Source organism: Leptodactylus fuscus, chromosome 9 (genome assembly GCF_031893055.1).
Source record: "Leptodactylus fuscus isolate aLepFus1 chromosome 9, aLepFus1.hap2, whole genome shotgun sequence".
NCBI lineage: Eukaryota > Metazoa > Chordata > Amphibia > Anura > Leptodactylidae > Leptodactylus > Leptodactylus fuscus.
The window spans coordinates 53,398,287-53,420,790 of NC_134273.1; the positions used below are offsets into that span (position 1 = coordinate 53,398,287).

The following is a 22,504-nucleotide window of genomic DNA, read 5'->3' on the forward strand; positions in this document are numbered from 1 at the left end:
AGCCTATTCATTTCAATGGGTTTGAAAAGTGTCCAGCCGTGAACGCCGGTAAGCGTTTTATGCTCTCTGCGGCGAAACCATTTTTTTTAACCGGATACAAAGTCGGAAATGCAGGACTTTGTGTCCGGTTTAAAAAAAACTGCTTCGTCACAGAGAGCCCAAAACGCTTACCGGCACTCACAGCCGGACACAGTCTGTCATTTTTCTGTCTTCTGCATGCAGAAAACGGAAACCTGACAGACGGAGACTGAGCGCAGATGTGAATGAGCCGTTACTTGTATAGCGCCGACATATCATGCAAAACTTTACGGACATTGTTGGTCACTATCCCATATAGGGTTCACAATCTAAATAATATCCTACTAATTGTAATTATATAGACAAATCCAAAGACATACTGATGGAGATATCAATGTATATACGGTGTATATATATATATATATATATATATATATATATATATACATTTAGTAGGATATAGTCATCAGAAAGCATACAGGTTCCTACAAACATCATATAAAAATAAAATATAGCACACAGGAATAGACATGGTGCAATTTGATGCTGAATTTGTGGCAGGTTCTGTGTCAAAATCAGCTCTAAATTCTGCCTGAAACCATCCTCTTATTTCAGAGGCTGAATTTGTCTAGCTGATTTTTTTAATGCTTTCTCTTTAGACAGATTCTGCCTCATAGCTACCGTTGAAGTGAATGGTAGGCAGAATAATGTCGCCTGACAGATGCAGAATTTGACTCCTGAAACACTGTCAGATGAAGTTCAGATAAACTAAATTACAACACATCTTTTTTAGATTTCACATGGCTGAATTCTCCTAGAATTTTTGAAAAGGAAATCAGAATATAAGAGAAAATTAAGTTTCATTCAGTAATTCAGTAGCACAATAAAATGGTAGTATTATATGTTTTTGGAACAATTTCTGCATTCATTACAGGGGTTATCTCCATACAATATATAATTAAAATACATTAGGCTCTGTTTTCACTCTACCTGTACTGTACATTATCTAACAAATTCTATGGATTGGCTCATACATTCCTTATATTCCTTCAAGGTCACAATGTGTGTGACAACAGGGATAGCATGAAGTGGCAGAAGACTAGAGGTAGGTAAAGAGTGGAATTCACATGGTAAGTATCTTGCGCAATTTGTTATATTTCGATTTTAAGCCAAAATATACAGATTTTAACCAGATATGGGCCGTACTGTGTTGAGTTCAACCCGAATATTGCAAATTCTTTAGTTTTTAACTAAATCAAATAATTTGGACTTCGTCCCTGACTAACTAAAATGGCGGTGCCAGTAAATTGTTATGCTCTATGTTCTCTTCACACCCCAGGGTACAATAACTGGAGGCCCAGGAGAGGTGACAAAATAAGAAAAACATTTCCCCCACGTCCAAACCGCGTATTCCTGCCCCTGTGTGCAGTTTAGGACAGGTGGATTTTTAATTAAATTAATTAAGCAATTAACCTCCTGTAACATCTCTGCCTGTTCGGGTCACTGCACCACCCTCTGCTCGCGTGCTGTGTGCAGGAGGCGGGTGCAGTTTGGTTCTTGGCTTAAAGTTTTTGGTCGCACTGTGTGAACTCGGCTCTAGTTCTTTGATAGTATTTGCACCACACCCGTCTTCTGCCCTTGTTGCCTCTGTCCATTAAGTGGTTAATTTTGTCTTGCCTGTGATTGACAGCCTGTCTTCCTGTCAACTCCTGGGTTCTTCCTCCCTTATTTTATCTTGGCTCTCATTCACACCAGTGCTTGCTATTGCCATGTGCATACTTGCTCCTTACTGTCCCTATTTTTGTTTGCATTCTGATCCTTGACCTTTGGCTTTTCTCACTGACTATTCTTTGGACTCTGATTTGGCACTGCAACGCTCGACTGTTACCGAACCCTGGCTAGTTCACCTTTCTTTGTTGTTGTCCGTCTTGTCTGCATTTTGTGTATCACATATCCAGGAAGAGACTGTCTTCGCCGCCTATTACGTAGGATAGGGCCTGGCAATAGGAAGGGTCAGTTGGGGGCTTCAGCTTAGGGCTCACTGTCTCTTGTGTCCCGTCCCAGGGTTCAACAGCTACCGGGGAATTGCTGTCCTAGCAATTCCCTAACACCCCCCCTATAAGAAGGTAAAAGGAACCTCCTCCCCTTGTGTTTTTTTTCTGTCCTGTGTGCAGGACAGGTGGAAGGAGGTTTCTCTTACCTCCTTACCCTTCTCTCTTTGGTATGGGAACAGTCTTACCTGTTCCCCGTTCCTGTTCGCTGCCACCTGCGATGTGTTTGGTGTTCCGATGGCTTCTCTATGCCGGCGCGTCTCCAGGCAGTGCGCATGTGTCTCTGCGTATGCGCTGAGAGCTCCGTAGCCGGGATGCCAGCTGATTACACAGCCTGAAGGCTGCTCCGTCCACACCCTCCCCTGTGTTTCCGGGGAGGGTGTTTTCTTTACTATTAACCTCCGATCTCCTGGGAGAGTAGAGAGGGTTAAAAAATAACACACACAAAAAAGGAGAAATGTTTATACCTGGGTTTGAACCAGGTTTGCCTCTGTCTTTTTATGTTTTCACAAAAGGTGAAAGTGTACACATTTTTTTTCTTTGGGAGCAGTCTGTTCCTCCCCTTCCCCTCTTGGTCCTATATAAACCCTGTCAAGTCAGAGCTATGGTGCTTACTCTGTTGTTAGGACCAAGCTCTGCTGCTCTGGTAGCGCTTTTTGTGTTCTCTGCTAAAAGATGCATTTGTGCTTATTCAACCACGGTACTGTTTTAACGCTAGCTAGGTTATGGTGTTTGTTCTCTAAATACTTAGTGTTTTATTCTCTTTGCAGATGTCCTCCTCTTCTCCCAAAGGGGACAAAGCTCCGAGATGGAAAGGGTCGTCCAAGCGCAGGCACCTCGTCTGCAGGGATTTCAACATTACGCTTCCTGACGAATACAAATTTAATAGATGCCATCAGTGTCGGTCCCCTCCTCCTGAGGAACCTGCCCTTCGTGACATAGTCACATGGGTTAAAGAGTTTGTCACTGACTCCATGCGTGATATGAAGGACTCTCTTTCCCACTCCACCAAAAGACCCCATAGGGAGTCGCAGCCATTAACGTATCATTCTGATGAAGGATCCAAAACTGTTGAAATTTCTTCTGATGAAGATTCTGTCTCTCCTAAAATGATTTAAGTCCATCCACCCAGGCGGTCGTGATGTTGACGATGGGGAAGGCTCAGATTCCACCTATAGAAGGTCTAGGGCCTTCCAAGTGGATCCAGCCCTGGTCAAGGCTATGGAAGTGCCCAGACAAGGCGATTTTCAATCCAAAAATTTTAAGCTGATGTTTCCCTTAGAGGGAAGTGAACGAACCAGCTGGTTTCTACCGCCAAAGATTGATTTCGCTGTGGCCAAGCTCTCCAGGCGTACCATTGTTCCATCTGAGGATGGGTCCAACTTGCCAGACGCCATGGATAGATGCTCAGAGTGTGTCTTGAGGCATATTCACACTGCAGTTGCCTCTCAGGCTTCCATTGGTGTAGCCTCCTTTGAAGTTTCTAACAGCCTACGGTCAAGCCTGGCGAAACAGCGGGATATTGATGATGGAGTCCCTCGTGACGATCTGCTGGCATCCTCACAAAAGTCTCACAAAAGTCTCCAATGATCTCCTGACGGCTAAATCCAATGGCGATTTCTCTCTTCTTATTCTTCTGGACCTCTCTGCAGCTTTTGACACTGTTAACCATCATTTCCTCCTCACTATGCTCCGCTCAGTCGGCCTCAATGACACTGCGCTCTCCTGGTTCTCCTCTTATCTCTCAGACCGCACTTTCAGTGTATCATTTGCGGGCTCTGTTTCCTCCCCTCTTTCCCTTGCTGTTGGGGATCCTCAGGGCTCGGTCCTAGGCCCCCTGCTCTTTTCTCTCTACACAGCCCCATTGGACAAACCATCGCCAGATTTGGCTTCAGGTACCATCTTTATGCTGACGACACCCAATTATACACATCTTCCCGTGACATCACCCCTGTACTCATACAGAACACCAGTGACTGTGTTTCTGCTGTCTCTAATATCATGTCCTCGCTCTATCTGAAACTAAATCTCTCTAAGACTGAACTACTACTGTTTCCACCATCTAATAGATCTGTCCCTGATATATCCATTGCAGTCTCAGGCCTTACTATAACTCCTAGGCAGCAGGCCCACTGCTTCGGGGTCATGTTTGACGCAGACCTTTCTTTCACCCCTCATATTGAATCACTCGCACGTTCATGTCACCTCCACCTCAAAAATATCTCCAGAATACGTCCTTTCCTTACCAGAGATACACTAAAGACACTTATTGTCTCTCTGATTCATTCTCGCCTTGACTACTGTAACTCCTTACTAATCGGTCTTCCCCTCACTAAACTCTCCCCTCTACAATCTATTCTGAATGCAGCGGCCAGGTTCATCTACCAGGCTAGACGCTACAGCGATGCCTCTGGTCTGTGCCAGTCGCTACATTGGCTGCCTATTCAATATAGAATAAAATATAAAGTTATCACCCTCATCCACAAGGCTCTCCATAATGCCGCACCTCCCTACATTTCCTCCCTCATCTCTGTCTACCGCCCAACCCGTGTTCTCCGCTCACTCAATGACCTAACACTTACATCCTCTATTATCAGAACCTCCCATACTTGTATACAAGACTTCTCCCGAGTTGCACCACTTCTCTGGAATGCTCTACCCCAGACAATCAGATTAACTCCCAATTTCTACAGTTTCAAACGCAAACTAAAGATGCATTTTTTCAGACAGGCCTATCACAATTCCTAATGCAAACCCTTCTTGATGCCTTTTCAGCCTAACATATTTGTCCATGCTCTATCCACATGTTAAAGGACACTACTAGTGACAGCCCATAAAGCTTTGTTTGTGTAATGGCTGCAACCTCTATTACAAAATTGTCTGAACACTGTATAAGCAATGCCGCCCCTCCTACCTCTTGTGTCATCCTCTCTACCTCATAGATTGTAAGCTCTTGTGAGCAGGGCCCTCAGTCCCATTGTGTGAAATGACGTTCTTTGTTTTGTATCCGTCTGTATCTGAACCCTACAAATTGTACAGCGCTGCGGAATATGTTGGCGCTATATAAATAAAATTTATTATTATTATTATTATCCTTCACATCCCTATTTTTGGCTACCGATTTTCAGTCCGAAGCTTCCACGTACCAAGTGAAAGCAGCCGCCAAGGGTATGGCTTTATCAGCTGTCGCCAGAAGGCCTCGCTGGCTCAAGCCGTGGAAGGCAGACAATGCCTCTAAATATAACATCTGCGGTCTTCCATTCGAACCCAGCAGACTGTTTGGCAGACAGATGGATGAGATCATGGAGGGGCTGGCAGATAGCAAGGGAAAGTCCCTTCCTCAGTCCTACAGAGGTAGGCCCGGTACGTCATCTCGTGGTAGAGGTTCCCAGCGCCAGTCTTCTTCCAGGCTGCAGTATGCCAGAAGATTTGGATTCCAGTCCAGGGGATCTGGCCATCGCTTCTCCAAGGAGAAAACAAAGAAGTCATCTTTTTGACAATCACTGTACCCCTCTTGTGGAGAGCTATCCACCCGTCGGAGTTCGCCTAAAAAGCTTTCTTCCAGCCTGGCGCCAAAACATCCAGGACCCTTGGGTCCTCCAACTAATTCAACATGGATACCGCATATATTTCGTGTCTCCAACCCATTCTTTCTTCAGTTAAAAACAAGTGTGCCTGGAAGGCATGATCCAAGAGTATCTGGACAAGGCAGCTCTGGAACCAGTGATTCGAGATGAGAGAGGCACAGGCGTGTATTCCTCAGTTTTCCTGGTACCAAAAGCATCAGGAGGCTGGAGGATGATAATCGACCTCAGTTACCTGAACCGTTTCATCCGCAAGCTACATTTCTGCATGGAAACTATAAAATCAGTAGTCCCTTTTCTGCAACTTGGCGACGTCCTCGCCACCTTGGATCTCAAAGATGCCTATCTCCACATCTCGATTTTTCCTCCCCACAGGAAATACCTGAGAATAGCCGTGCTGTTAGATGGCCAATTATGATTGGCTATTGAAAGCTCACTCAGAGGAGCTACTAAGAAACCAAATACAAGTGACCACCTCCTTCCTCCAGAACCTCGGATGGATAATCAACTGGGACAAGTCAGACGTTGTACCCTCCACAAGGAAGACTTTCCTAGGGTGCGTCCTAGATTTCATCCAGATGACAGTGTCTCTTCCTCCTCAGAGAAAGGAGAAAATCAGGACGGCGATCAACCATCTCTTCCAGAGGTGTCGGTGGTGTCAATCCGAATGACCAGGAAATTCCTTGGTCTCATGTCAACGGCTGCAGATGCAGTCCCTTGGGCACTTTGCCACATGTGTCCTCTCCAGAGCTAGGTCCTCCAGTTGTGGAACCGCAGCCCTCTAAGTTTGGATTCACTGATCCACCTATCCCTCAATACCCGTCTGTCACTCAGGTGGTGGTCCCATCTAAAAGACAGAAGGTCCACAGTCCAGCCAGTCTGGACCCTGTTGACTACGGACGCATCTCTTATCAGTTGGGGAGCCCATCTAGATGAGATGCACGTGAGAGGGACATGGAATTGGTTGGAGAAGGCCAAGTCATCCAATTGTCGCAAGATCAGAGCCATCTACCTGGCGCTTCTACATTTTGCCCCTTACTTTGGGGCAACGCAGTGAAGGTACATTTGGACAACCTAACCGCAGTCCTCTACCTGAACAAGCAGGGTGGTACCCAGTCCCCTGCCCTTCTGAGGGAAACAAATCTTATTTTCTCCTGGGCAGAGAAGAATCTCACATATCTCATGGCGGTCCACATTAAAGGGTCCTTGAACGTGTTGGCAGACCAGTAGGGAGAGAAAGAAAGAAAGAAAGAAAGAAAGAAAGAAAGAAAGAAAGAAAGAAAGAAAGAAAGAAAGAAAGAAAGAAAGAAGAGAAAAAGAAAGAAGAAAGAAAGAAAGAAAGAAAGAAAGAAAGAAAGAAAGAAAGAAAGAAAGAAGGAAAGAAAGAATGAACAAACAAATTTTCCATCAAATTACAGAGATGTGGGGAGTTCCAGAGGTGGATCTAATGGCCATCAAGTACAATGCCAAGGTGGAGAAGTTTTGTTCCCTCTATCTGGAGGATGAGCCCTTAACAATAGATGCCCTGTCGATTCCATGGAGGTTCAGGCTGGCATACATCTTCCCTCCACTTTCCATGATACCAAGGGTATTGATTAAAGTCAGACATAAGCAGGCGTCATTGATAGCAATCATACCATTTTGGCCAAAGAGGGCTTGGTTTACCCAACTCATTCATATGAGTCAAGGGATATATTGGAGGCTCCCCCCGTTGCACAACCTGGTCACTCAAGGTGCCAGAGTATGCCAAGATCTCAAGAGGTTCAACTTGACAGCCTGGAAGTTGACCGGTCCATACCTGGACTAGAAGAGCCATCCAGAACACCATAGCTCATTCTAGAGCTCCTGCTACCAACCAGGCTTACCTCAGAGTTATTAACACCTTCAAATCCTGGAGTGTGGACAAACAAGTGTCTCATGACAGCCCATCCACACAGTCTCTGTTGGAGTCCCTGCAAGATGGCTTGGATAAGGGCCTCACTCCTGCTACACTTAAGGTCCAGGTGGCCGCCTTATCTGCCTGTCTGAACAGGCACCTATCCCAAGATATCTTTATATCTCAGCCGTCTATAACATCTCCAGTCCCCACTGGGACCTTTCCACTGTCTTAGTGGGGCTTTGCAATCCTCCATTTGAACCAATGCAGGAAGTAGACCTAAAATTTATGTCTGTTAAAATGGCTTTTCTTTTAGCAATAACTTCAGCTAAACGTGTAGGTGAATTACAGGCTGTCAGCCCATAAGCCTTACACTACTTTTTTTCCTGATCGTGTTCAACTGAGATTTTTGCCAGGATTTTTGCCTGAAGTCCCTACCTATGCTAACCTGAATCAGGTTATTTCTTTACCTGTATTTTTTCCTTCTCCCTCCTCTCCTGAGGAGGAGAAGTGGCACCCCCTGGACATAGTGAGATGCCTACGTATTTACTTAGATCGTACTAAGAATTTTAGAAAGGAGGAGAACTTGCTAGTCTCTTTTCTAGGGTGATCCAAGGGGTTTAAGGTCTCAAAACCCCAGATGGATCAAGGAGGCAATAAGGCTTTCCTTTGCATACTTAAATACTTGCATACTTGGCTTGCTCCTCCAGATTTTGTTAAAGCCCACTCTACTAGAGCAATGTCTACCTCCTGGGCGGAAAAGCACTCGGTCTCCTTAGAACATATTTGTTCCGCTGCTACCTGGCAGTCTAAATCCACTTTTATTAAACACTATCGTTTAGACCTTCAAGGGTCAGAGGCTACTGCCTTCGGCCAAACTGTCTTGTCATCTGTATGCCGAGGGGGCCCTCCCTAGGGGTTATCTCGCTATATCCCCATCTGTTGTGCTGCAGTTTGGACGTGGGGGAATCGTTGGTTATGTATGATAACCTGTTTCCCTTAGTCCAAAGAGCAGCACAAGACTCCCTCCCTATTATGGCTATTTTTTTGCTATTATTATTATTATTATTATTATTATTACTTTATAACTAACACAAGGAGAGGAGGTTCCTCTTACCTTCTTATAGGGGGGGGGGGTAATTGCTTAATTAATTTAATTAAAAATCCACCTGTCCTAAACCACACACAGGGGCAGGAATATCTCATCTGTTGTGCTGCTGTTTGGACTAAGGGATACAGGTTATCATACATAACCAACGATTATACTCATCTTCCTTCTGGGCCTCTTCACAGCATTCAGCGCTCAGTGTCTTTTTCCTGATGGCAAGTCCTCTTCTCTGACATCATGCATGGGTCACCACTGAGGCCTCAAGAGACCCCAGAGTATAATAATCTCCCTTCTGGTTCTAACTGAACAAATTCAGACCAAACCAAACAAGGGGAAACCAAACACAGGATAAAATGAACTTTGAAAGTTCAGTGGCCATATAAATTTAAAGTGTACCTCCAACTTTTCATAAATGAATAAAGCATGTGAATATAAGAAACTCTGTAATTCATAGATGTAGCAGAGTTAACCCAAACTTCTTCAATTGGTTAAACTGCTGCAGTGTGATATCTTATCCCATAAAATAACAATAACCAATGAAAAGTCTTTGGAAAAAAATTTTTGGCTAATGCTCCCAATAGCAAAATGCAGCAAAAAAAAAAAAATACTGTGGAAAAACCGTGGTGAAAACGCATTGCATTTTTTTCAGCAGAATTTTTCTTTGCATTTTTGTATGAATTTTCCTTTGTGAATTTTCTGCCCTTATTATTCCTATACAGAAAACATCAACGTTTCCGCAGGTATAATTGACATGCAGCGATTTTCAAAAACACAGACCTTTTTGAAAACACAGCTTTTTCATTGCAGATATTTTTATGCTATGTGTGAATAAGATTAGCCTAAATGCGCAATGTGGAGCTTTAGCCTAAAATGACTTTTCTATCAGAACCCCTCAGGTTGGAAACGTTGCAATTTGCCTGAGGCGGAAACTCTGCGGGAAAAATCATAGAGTTTAACAGTACAGACAAAGTGGATCGGATTCTAGGGAATCCCATGCCCACTTTGCTATAAAAACGACGGTGCGGGCATGCACTGATTTCCAAAACCGGCATGGTTTTGGAAATTGCAGCATGTCAATTATACCTACGGAAACACTGGCAGCTTCCCCATAGATATAATTGTAATAGAAAGTAGGCGGAGGAAAACTGCAAACTTTCTGTTTAAAGCACTGCGGTAAGGGCCCGTTCACACGGAGTAAACGCGCGTGCATTTTGCATTTAGAATGGGTTCATGCAGCAAGTCAATATTTGCAGTTTTGACCCTTCTTCTTCAGGACCTCTGCAATTCTCTCTGGCATGCTCTCAATCAACTCCTGGACCAAATCCTGACTGATAGCAGTCCATTCTTGCACAATCAATGCTTGCATTTTGTCAGAATTTGTAGGTTTTTGTTTGTCCACCCGTCTCTTGATGATTGACCACAAGTTCTCAATGGGATGAAGATCTTGGGAGTTTCCAGGCCATGGACCCAAAATCTCTATGTTTTGTTCCCTGAGCCATTTAGTTATCACCTTTGCTTTATGGCAAGGTGCTCCATCATGCTGGAAAAGGCATTGTTGATCGCCAAACTGCTCTTGGACGGTTGGGAGAAGTTGATCTTAGAGGACATTCTGGTACCATTCTTTATTCATGGCTGTGTTTTTAGGCAAGACTGTGAGAGAGCCAATTCCCTTGGCTGAGAAGCAACCCCACACATGAATGGTTTCAGGATGCTTTACAGTTGGCATGAGACAAGACTGGTGGTAGCGCTCACCTCGTCTTCTCCGAATAAGCTGTTTTCCAGATGTCCCAAACAATCGAAAAGGGGATTCATCAGAGAAAATGACTTTACCCCAGTCCTCAGCAGTCCACTCCCTGTACCTTTTGCAGAATATCAGTCTGTCCCCGATGTTTTTTCTGGAGAGAAGTGGCTTCTTTGCTGCCCTCCTTGAGACCAGGCCTTGCTCCAAGAGTCTCCGCCTCACAGTGTGTACAGATGCACTCACGCCTGCCTGCTGCCATTCCTGAGCAAGCTCTGCACTGCTGGTAGCCTGATCCCGCAGCTGAAACACTTTTAAGAGACGGTCCTGGCACTTGCTGGCCTTCCTTGGGCGCCCTGGAGCCTTTTTGCCAACAATGGAACCTCTCTCCTTGAAGTTCTTGATGATGCGATAGATTGTTGACTGAGGTGCAATCTTTCTAGCTGCGATACTCTTCCCTGTTAGGCCATTTTTGTGCAGTGCAATGATGACTACATGTGTTTCTTTAGAGATAACCATGGTTAACAGAAGGGAAACAATGATGCCAAGCACCAGCCTCCTTTTAAAGTGTCCAGTGGTGTCATTCTTACTTAATCATGACAGATTGATCTCCAGCCCTGTCCTCATCAACACCCACACCTGTGTTAATGGAGCAATCACTGAAACAATGTTAGCTGGTCCTTTTAAGGCAGGGCTGCAATGATGTTGAAATGTGTTTTGGGAGATAAAGTTCATTTCTAGGCAAATATTGACTTGGCTGATCACTCTTTATAACATTCTGGAGTATATGCAAATTGCCATTAGAAAAACTGAAGCAGTAGACTTTGTAAAAATTAATATTTATATCATTCTCAAAACTTTTGGCCATGACTGTACATATCAATGGTCAGCACACAGATCTAGTTAATAATCTTTTGATACTGAAGCCTGTGCCATGACAAGAAGACATCCATTACGTCTAGACAGAAGAGATTTTTCACTGTGAGACTCTCTATGGTTGCAGATATACTGACAATTCATTAAATAAATGTGGAACGTTTTTTGGATACATTTCTGGGAGTCATCATTTATAATAGATATTTATATTGCTTTGATATTGGTAATTGATACAGCAAATTAAAGTAATATATATAATTTGTGCCAGAAAATATACATTGCCATATACCTAGTAGTGATTTATGCATAAAAATATAGTCTTCTAATGTTTATTTGTATATTTTTCTGAAAATGTTTCAATTTTTAGGTAAATAACTGGAAATCAAGTTTGTCATCGAGGGATATATAAAATGCCTGGAGCTTCTCTTCCATTTGAATGCTATAACTAAATCCACAGGATACGTGTCATTTCAGGTGAGGGTTTAGAATATATTGCAATATGTGTACTTTCCTCTCCACATGACTTGTGCGGACACCGCACAGAAAACACACAGACCCCATTATGGTCTATGGGGTCTCTGGGTTTCTTTGCTCACCGCTTTTAATGTGTTCTTAGTCCCAAGTGGACTCCCCGAAAACCGAACACAGATGTGAACCGGGCCTTAGACATCCGAGGATAGTGTGTAATCTGAACCCTCTGTAAGTTTATGGTCCATCTGATCTCCCAAAATGGACTTAGCAGAGAATCCAGAGTGAGTGATCAGGAGGGGAAGGGTTCTATGGAAGAGGCCGGACAAGTGAAAAAAGAAACGTGATTCTCTGATAAAATATATTTCAAAATGTGTTTGCTTCAGATTTATGTAAAGGTAAAATGTATAAAGGTAATTTCTAGGGATTTGATGTAAGAAAGTAACCTGGCAACTCTACTTTGTCTTTGTAGACACGTTCTTTGGTGCCTGATGTGTAGTCTCTATAGCCTATAGGGATTTTCCTCCGATTATGTAGGCTTTATATATTTCATCTGTTTTCTATCTATGGGGTCAGCTTTTCTTCGTTACACCCTAGATTTTAAATAACTGGATATTGTCTCAAGTGTCTGTCCTTGGCTTTAGTCCATGTTTGCAACCTACTGATCTTTTCTTTGGGACTTTCCAGTCCATGTCTGAGGGCATTTTGCCTCACCTGCTCATAGTCTGGATTTTTGTTCTTTGCTTCTTATTCACTCAATTGTCTGTGCTGAATAGTGCCGTATCTTTTATAGAAATCTGTCTGTCCAATATTCCACCATTACTTCTATATAGTGAGAACAGTGATACCTTAGCTCACTGTCTATGATGCTATAGTTCTGTACTGGAGTTAATGGTACCGAAATACACTGCCCATATATCATTGTCCACTTTTTGTGCATATATATATATATATATATATATATATATATATATATATACTGTACGGTCGGTCACAGTCTTTCGTGTTTTCAGCCAATTGTTAATTATTTGCTCCAGTCAGAAATTTAGGAGTTTAATGCTTTTTCTTTTTACCTTAAACCTCTCTACAGAGGCGTAGCTAGCAGGGAAGGGTACAGAGAGAGCAGCAGACCCAGGCCCACTAACCTTGTGGGGTCCACTCTGGAGCCACCGCAAACACACAGATATTGTATCTACATCGGCGTCTCCAGGACACTGATACAGTTGTAGATATATAGTAAAGCAGGAAAAACAGCTGTACCTGGAGCGGGTAGCGAAGACGTTATGGTGGCAAGTCCAGGCATCAGGGGTTTGAAGATTTTTTATTTTATTTTTATTTTTGGGTGGTGGAGTAGATTAATATTATGGAGCAATAATGATATAAGGGGTATTATTAATATATGGGGTTATTGGGCTAAGCATTGGTAATACAATTAGGTCATTAGGGGGTGTTATTCCGGACCAAAAAACAGGTAGCTGCGACTTGTTGCCGGTGCAGTCACTGCACCGGCATCCAGTCGCACACTCCTCTCCTGATTAGACCCAATGAATCAGCCTAGTTGGGAGGAGGGAGTGTCTGCCTGAAGAATGAGCACATTGCTTCTTTTTTTCTGGGAGCCGGAACAAACGGCTCCAGGAAAAAAGAACTGACTGGCTCTCATTGATTTCAATGGGAACCGTCTTTTTGGTCAGGATTTTGAGGCGAATTTGGAAAACTACGTGTGAACTCAGCCTAAGGGGATACGCAGGAATATTATTAATTAGGGGGAACACAAGGCACATTATTATTTGCTGGGCACTCTTGATTTAAAGATGTTTTCTCAGATCACAAATTTTAATGCAGACAGTAGGGGAGGGTTATAATTTATTGTTCCTTCTTTACCGATGCTGTGTCAGCTTTCACCTTGTATGTCTACAGAACATTTGGAGTGATGTCAACAAGACCATAGGTAACCAAACATTGTACAGTATACTGCTAAGTGGAGTATAGACTGTAGAGGTCCCGTTAACTTGACGTCACTACTGTAGCCTCTCCATATACAGAGCAGTGAAGACGACAGGTGGTCCAGAACAGGAATAGAGCCGAGCATGCAGGAAAGTGTCAGTGTATTTTTATTTTATAAGCCTCCCGTGTTGCATGCATTATATCAACTGATCCTGGATAACCTCTAAGAGGGCATACAGGGGATATTAATAACTGAGGGGGCACACAGGGACATTATTCATTTACAGGGGATTTTAGTACTATATATTTTATAATTGGGGGTAATAGCAGTATGGGGACTTTATGTAGGTGAGGATAATGTGGGTCAGGTGTCCGTAAATGAGAGGAGCCAAAGATGTCTGTGTTGCAAACTTTACAGAGACAAGTCACAGCTGGAAGAAGTGGTTATGGCGTTCCAGAGGGAAGAGAAGGGAAATGTAACGAATTAGTCAGATGTCACTTGTAAGTCACTAAGTGTAACTGCACAGTATTCGCCTAAATGGTCTGTAGAGCCAATATCTACCACTATATGATCACTGTATAGTGATAATATCAGTATAACTGCATGTGGGGGCCCACTTGGATAGGTTTGCTCCACTGTGCTGAGCCCCTAGGTACGCCTCTGCCTCCCCTGGCATGAGTATGAACTTTATGCAAGGGATCTCCAGATCATGTTATATTGACTGACAGCAACCTCAGATAGTCTTGCAGATGGTGTTTCTGACATTAGGTAACAGAATTGGTAAGCAGGTTTCCATTGACTTAGAAATCCAGGAAGAAGTCATAAATAAACACCGGAAGAACCTTGTTTCTCACATAAGGTGCCATTTTACTTGTGCCTTACATGGCATGCAAGTGGTTGCACTGAGGCAAGGTCTTGGAGGTAGACCACCCAGGAAAATGCAGTGCCCGGAGCCCCATTATAATATTACTGTCTTTCAATGGATGACTGAGGCTATGATCAGAAGAAGGAATATGTAAAGGAATTTGAGGTGATGTTCTGCCTTCTGCTCCAAATTCCATCCCATTGCATTATTTGTTGGAAAGCTGAAGCAGAGCTTTGGTATCCAACCATGGCTTTGCTCAGTGATACAATATTCCATGTCTTAAAACCTTTGTCTTTATACTATCTGAAAGATAACCATTGAAATGTCTACCATATCTCTTTTACCACTTTACATACAGTAGGTCAATCAGCTTAAGATGTGTTATCTGTATACAGTGGTGTATAATATATGGTGGACATGCCAATGATTATCTTCCAGATAGTATAAAGACAAAGATTTTCAGACGTGGAATATTAGCAGCATGCTTTCTGGTAACGGCATGAGGTATGATGCAATCATGATATCACAGTACACTGTGTTACTGCTAAGGAATAAGGAAATACTTACTCCACCCATTTCTCAGATGACTAAATGTCTTGCGTGACACCCAATGACTCCTTGTACTCAAATTAAATGTTGATACGGTACAGGGAATAAGTGATGGGGGTTTTTTCTAGGTTTTATCAGATTGGTTATTAAACAATAGCTATTTGCCAGCAATTCTCAGTACAACACTTGTTTTTTTTAATCCTTTGCCGTATTAAACCTTTTTTCTTCCAAGCCCCACACACTCGAGAGCCGACATCTCAGCTCTGTAATATTAAAGGTACAATGTACGTTTCATAGTTGCCTGGTGTTGCATTGGCGCTAACAGTTTAATGTTAATCCTTTGGGCACCAGGCATAAAGTGTTGGTAACACCTGGATCTGTGTAAACTGGCAGAGATTGGAAAATCCAAATACAGCTCATTTCTATGATTAACCCTCGGTGTTTAACCTCTGAGACTCTAGGTAAAGTGTTAGCAGACTCTCACATCAGCAAATCATATTTTACACTTGTCAGACATTCTCTCATCAGTAATGGGTCAGGCTGTAATGAGTTTCCGTCTGATAAATGTCTTGTAACATGTGCATCTATTTTAAGGAAGCAGACACGCATTTTGTTTGGGCTGTCAAATCGTTTGCCATGACATAATATAGGGAACAGACTGAAATTATTTCTTAATGGCAGAATAAGCGCCAAGCACAATTTAATTGGGGGAGTAGACTGAACCCTATGAGTGAAAGTCATTTCCTAAATAATTCATTGCAAACTGCTACAACAATCTCGTCTCACATGTTCAGATTCCATATAGAGAAGGGTTCAGCTTATCAAAGACGCAGTGGCTGTAAATGTATTTGGTAGCATTTGGTCTCTAGACAAATAAACATTGCTGTATACTGCTGTAGACCACCAAAGAACCGAGTAGTAACCCTTTAACTGCTGTACAACTCATGGACAATACCATGAATCCATTACGAAGTCTATCACCAGAGCCTGCACCTCAGGTTAGGTTAGGGTCACCTGTTTCAAATTGTTTTCACTTTGGTACCTCCGTGCTGAGATATATATGTGCTTATTAATATGCATATGAGCTCTTTGGAGCAATAAGAGTATTGTCATTGCTCCAAAGAGGTAAGCACAGATGCCTTTATTGCTCCAAAGAGCTCATTTTCATATTGATAAAAATACCAGAGACAACAATTCACAAGGGAAAAACTATTCGATTCAGGTTACCCTAACCTATTTGGCATAAGTTCTGGTGATTTATGGTAAATTCCATAGGGTCTATGGCCGTTAAGGGGCTAATGTTAGCCTCCTTGGTGATCTATAGCAAAGCGGAGGTAAAGATAATATTTGTGGTAGCCTACTGTTTGCATCACTGGTCATCTAAGGTAGTGAAGTAGTTTATGACACAAACCCCAATGTTGTAACAATTGTCTCTATCTCTGGTGCTATTGATTAGAATTTATGATGGCCTAGAGCAAAGAAGGGATCCCTTGTGGTGTAGGGCAAATAGATGGTAAATACTAGTATTCTCATCAGGCTTTAGATCAGAGAGAGTTGCTGCAAACAGGGGAGTAAAACAGAATATGGTAAAAATAAAAAGGAGGAAACTCAGACTTTATTCCATACATACAATAAAAACACCAGCACGGGGAGGGAGGAGCATCCAGTGTCAAAGTGACAGACATTTTATGCTACTAAGCTCTGGCTTCTAATTTACCATTAGGGGACAGAATAAGCGCTCAGTATCATGAAACCATTGTTCTGATGCTAGAAGCTCCACCCTCCCCATGTGTGTCTACGTCTGTAATATATTACTGTGTATTATCCTGTATCGGTATTACTATGCTGCTGTAACATGCTGAAATTTCCCCACTGTGGGACTATTAAAGGATTATTTTATCTTATCTTATTGTATGTATGGAATAAAGTATGACATTTTTAAGAATCCTGGCTTAGTGCGCTCCTTTCTATGTTTACAATATTATTCATGTTTTCTATCTTTTGGATGTGAGCACCTTCAGTCTATCATTGGTAATGGAGTTTGACTAAAACATAAATTTTACTTAAACTGCTTTATAGTCCAGTACATTAATTCAGCAACATAAATGACTTTATTATAATGATTATTTAGGTCGCCCCTGCTGTCTACTATAGGTCTGACAGATAACTGCAGAAGAGAAGCAGCACTTTGATAGAAGTATTTGCCTATTACATTGTGCTGTCTCATGAATCTATAACCACTCTCGGCAATTTACTGCTCTCCTACTCCTAGCACTAATAGTGTATTAGTTATCCTTGCTCTGGATACAGTAGCCATCTTTATCAGCTTAACTCTGGCTATGGCTGCATGCTGCCTTTCAGTGTAGTTAAATACAACCCTGCTTCATCAGGAGCTTATTAGGATGAAAATAACCAATAACTGCATTCAGCACTGATGTTAGGATAACTAATAGATATGGCTAGGTTCACAACTGCATTGGAGACTCCGTCGCAGATTCCGCCTAAAATCAGCAGAGAGAAACGTTTGGAGGGAGGACTTATAGTCTATGGGGTCTGTGGGGGTCCACGGGAAGCATTAGGAAAAGACCTCAGCTCCAGTTAGTCCTCTCCTATGAAAGTTCTACACTCATCTATCTGGGTGCAATACACTCATCTACACTCATCTATCTGAGTACAATACATTCATCTATCTGGGTACAATACACTCATCTACACTCATCTATCTGGGTACAATACACCTCTATGACCGGAATAATAATTTTAATACAGTATTAATTTATTGAGTTCTTTAGCTCCCACCGATCATGAGCAATAAGTACTGTTAGTTGTGATGCCTAATATGCTATTTAGGCTTAGTACTGTCATGTGTTAGGCAAGAGCGGGCAATGGGTTGTGATTCTGAGCTCTGACACTGTCCACCTCTGATTGGAGCTCTGAGTCACGCCCTTTTATATGTTCCTGTCCACCACTGCACACCTGACAATACAGAGACTATGTAGCATATTAGGCACCAAAACTGATTGCTCTGGAACGGTGGGGGCTAGAAAAAATATTCTCTGCAATGAAATCAGGATACAGAACAATAAAGTAGCCCGTGTTGCTGCAAGTTGTTAGTAGCCATACAGTAATTCAATTAAAAATAAAATAATATTCTGTTCAGGAAATCTGGAAAATTTATTTCATATCTTATTTTTGATTATGTTGGAGGCTCAGACCATTTTTTCTTTCCTGTCCTGTATCTTTATCATGCTTTACACTGTAGTGCTGCTTGCCTGATTGCTTGCCACATATACAACCTGCATTGAAACATATAAAGGGGAATGAAGTGGGGGAATGAATTGTTTTTTTTTTTTTTTTAAATACCAAAAAACAAAAAAGAACTGTATTGTTTTCACAAAATCAGCAGAAAATGTTGTGTATTGAGTCCATACTGAGTAATATAATGAATCTCTGAGTCTATTAATAAAACGAACATGAAAAAGAGTTTAGAAAAATCTGTTGTTGCAATTTATTTACTACAATGATTTTGTGGTTGTATTGTCTTTCAAGTATTAAATTCAGAGAAACACAAAGTGTGAACACCACAGTTAGCTTAGTAGGGATAGGGAGACACAGAAATATATACAATGAACGTTGTCTGATACTCAATGCTGCGCTCTATGCTGTATGATAAAGCTTTCACTTTCATTCGGTAGGTTTCTGGCTCTTTAAGGGGTCTGTTGGTGAAGACCACTCCTTTCATATTTTCTTCCCTTATAGAGAATGGTAACGCCGAGTCTTCATCAATTATTAGGAATGTTGTTCTTGGATGTAGTATCCCATCCTGTGTGTACGCCACCAAGCGAATCAAGTCTTGATTGGCAGCAATGCCAAATGGGAGAGAGACCAGTTTGTACTGCAGTGCATATGGGCTGAGAGCGCACTCCACATCATTCAGGGCACAGTTCTTCAAACAATACCTGGAGTTACACAAACATCATAAATGTCATTAGTCACTATATCAAAATCAGCTAGCGAAACGCAGCTAAGAAACACTGCAGAAAAAAAACACAAGAGAAGAATCACAATTGTCCCACAAACAATAAGCCAACATGTGACTCTGAACTGAAAAATGGAAAAGTTATGGCTCTTGAAATGTTAGGAGGGAAAAATGAAAATGCGAAACCGAAAAATAGCTGGGTTCTTAAGGGGTTAAGCTTGATAAACCAAAAAAGCACAGAATAATCCAAAACAGAATCAGAGGTATATATGAATCCAAGTGGAGAACAAATCCGAGAGTTCACAGTTGAAGCCAAATCAGTAAGCAAGTAAGTAAAAGAAACTAAAGTCTTTCATCAAGAAAACAAAAAGATGTTCTGAGTCTGGAGCCTGGCTAGTAACAGTCAATAGCAGGCACATAGGAAGTTCTGAACAGACTTTAAATATTTCTCCTTAGGCTAAGGCTCCACGGGCCGTAATCGCAGCGCTAAAGCGCTGCAGAAAGAACCGCTGCGTGAAAGCATTGCGGTTCTTTCTGCAGCGCTTTTAAGAGAATGTTCACAGAGTTTTCCTCTGCGGACTTTCTCTTAACATTATATCTACAGGAAAGCCACCGGCGTTTCCGTACATGTAATTGACATGCTGCGATTTGCAAAGCCACAACGGCTTTGCAAATCGAAGCGTGTGCGCGCTGAGTTTTTTTCCGCAAAGTGGGCATGGGATTCGCATGAATCCCATCCCCTTTGCTTGCACTGTAAAACACCGCAATTTTTCCCGCAGTGTCTCCGCTGCAGACAAATCACGGCGTTCACATCCCGTGGGGCCCCGGCCTTAGCTGGGAAATAAGGTAGCACTATGAATGGTTCAGCATCTCAGAGCTCTGAATAGATGCAGAGGCAGAGAAAAGCTTTACATGTCAGCATAGCAACGTTAAAGCGACAGTAGTAAGCAATGCTGCAGCGAGGAGACTACATATTGCAAATGCTAATGCTAATCCTCTGCAAAAGGGGTACATCGAAAATTGATGCATACGGTATGACACAAACATGCTTGGCTATGTAACAAATCACTAAGCAGGCCAGGCATGTAATATTGTGTATAGTTTTGAGCACTAGAGAATACAAAAGACATGACAGAGCTCAATTGGGTCCAAAAGCGGGTAACTGAAGTAATAATTGGAATGGGTGGGCTACAGCACCGAGATAAATTCTAAAAATTATCATTATTTAGGTTAGGAGCGGCAACCTAATGACCACAAAGGTTAATACGAAGATAATAGAGATGAGCGAGTAGTATTCGATTGAGTACCTTCCCTGCATAGTTATTGGTGCACTCAGTCGAATACCACGCGGTAAACATTTCATGCCCCTCCCACCTACCCTGGCACTTTTTTTTACACCAATAACTATGCAGAGGAGGTATTCGATCAAATACTACTCGCTCATCTCTAATCTATACACACCTACTATTGTAACTGTAATAAGAAACTTTCTATGTCAAAACAGAACAGGGTTCTTTACTTTACAGATTTAGAGTTGTGAAGAATTTTTCCCCATAAAATGATGAAATTTAGATTCTTTGTCATGGCATTTTGCCTTCTTCTGAATCAACGTTGGTGGACAATAAGCTGAACTGTATGGATGTACATTATGTCAACCTTACAAACTATGGTACTATATGTAATTTCAGTGAGAACGAACAGTATTTTTCACGGAAATTGATTACATGTACCATACCCAGAGGAAGAGTCTCGCTGGTAGTTTGGAGGACAAGGGGTATCGATACATTGGTGACTTCCTCGCATGTTGAAACACATCTGGTTTACCCCACATTGAATATTTTGGAGGAGACATTCATCAATATCTGTGAGTAAATGTATAAATGAGGTGATTGTTAGAAAAAAATGAATCAGCTAGAACTGTAGAAATGAGAGCCATCACTGACACACCCTATGTATGACCTTTTACTCTGTCTGGATCGCTCATAAATAAGGAAGTGACACATTTCCGAGCTCTAATAAGGCTGAATCGATTCGACATAGTGCTAGGCACAATGGGAGCAGCTTCTTCATTTTTAGTTGTCATCTTCTGGCTCCACTGACAATAAATATATTTAATATTCTGCTTCATTATCACAGCTTTTAACGATAACAATTCTCATATAAATTCATCTTTCTGTTACTGTTTTTAGTTTGATAAATTCTTCACAGTATGACTGCCTTCTTTGCATCTTTATATTAGCCGGTTGTACCTTGACAAGATTTTCCATTGGCCATGAGTTGATAACCAGGTGGGCAGAGACACTGGTAACTTCCAAGAATGTTTCTACATTCATGTTGGCAGACATCCTGATTGTCACATTCATTAATATCTGTGTAAAAACAGAAGGTGGTGAAGTAATGTTAGGGCTCGTTCACACAGTGTAACGTGCCGCGAGATTTGGCACGTGTACGCCGCATGACCCTTTGCGTGCCGTACACGCTCCCATTCATTTCAATGGGAGCGGGGATCGTATGTGCCGCGCTAGTTTGCGGCCATGAATAAATGCACGGCCGCAAACTAGTGCAGCGCATACGATCCCCGCTCCCATTGAACTCAATGGGAGCATGTACGGCACACAAAGGGTCACGCGGCGTACACGTGCCAAATCTCGCGGCACGTTACACCGTGTGAACGAGCCCTTAGATTGTAAAAATATAATAGCGCAAATAAAAATAGATCTGGGTGTGACTTACCTATACAAGGTTTCCCAGGACCATCAGACCTGAACCCACGTGGACAAACACAGATATAGCTACCGTGCGTGTTTTCACATATTTGACTATTTTTGCACCGATGTGTAGCCTCTTTGCATTCATTAATATCTATTTAAAAAAAGGATTGGGGAAATATTTATGAACCGTGGATAAAATTTTACATTTTCATGTGTTAATTGAAAAGAAATGTGCACAGACTTGGACCTGTATATTACACAGCTTTCAAAACTGCCCTATAAAAATGGACAGTGTCGGACGTATGCACATCTATGTCACATGCTTTTCCCTTGTAGATTCAGAATGAATTCGGACAGAAAACCCTCTGTGTTTTGCCTCCATGTCTAAGGGATTTCATATACGTCTACTGACTATGGACAGATTTCTGGCCTCTGCATTTTCAAAAGCACGCTCTTAAAAATACTATAAAAATGCGGCCTGAATGTGTAAATCCAAACCTATAAAGTTTGGAATGTTATCTCTTGGTGGTTCCTCTCCACCACTTACTAGTTGTATAACCAAATAAAAAAACAACTCATTTTGATAGGGAATATAATACAAACTAGACATAGGCAGATCTCCACTCCAAGAAAATATGAGTAAAAGTAAAGGCTGAATATAATTTTTTTTAAAAAACTTGACAGGCCCATTGTCAGATTGCACTACCTTGGGCCCAGTGGATATAATGCTTCTGAG

The 22,504-nt window shown here is 42.1% G+C and overlaps 1 protein-coding gene across 1 annotated transcript in view; it reads right to left on the reverse strand.

Moving 5' to 3' along the window:
* Positions 1 to 18,581: 18,581 nt before the first annotated feature.
* The window catches only part of HMCN1 (hemicentin 1), a 222,579-nt gene continuing 218,656 nt past the window's right edge, over positions 18,582 to 22,504 (reverse strand). The window contains exons 103-106 of the mRNA XM_075286727.1: positions 21,791 to 21,919; positions 21,307 to 21,426; positions 20,793 to 20,919; positions 18,582 to 19,037 (exon numbers count right to left, since the gene is read on the reverse strand). Of these exons, the coding sequence (XP_075142828.1) occupies positions 18,671 to 19,037; positions 20,793 to 20,919; positions 21,307 to 21,426; positions 21,791 to 21,919 (743 nt within the window). The 3' untranslated portion in view covers positions 18,582 to 18,670. The remainder of the gene's footprint in view (positions 19,038 to 20,792; positions 20,920 to 21,306; positions 21,427 to 21,790; positions 21,920 to 22,504) is intronic.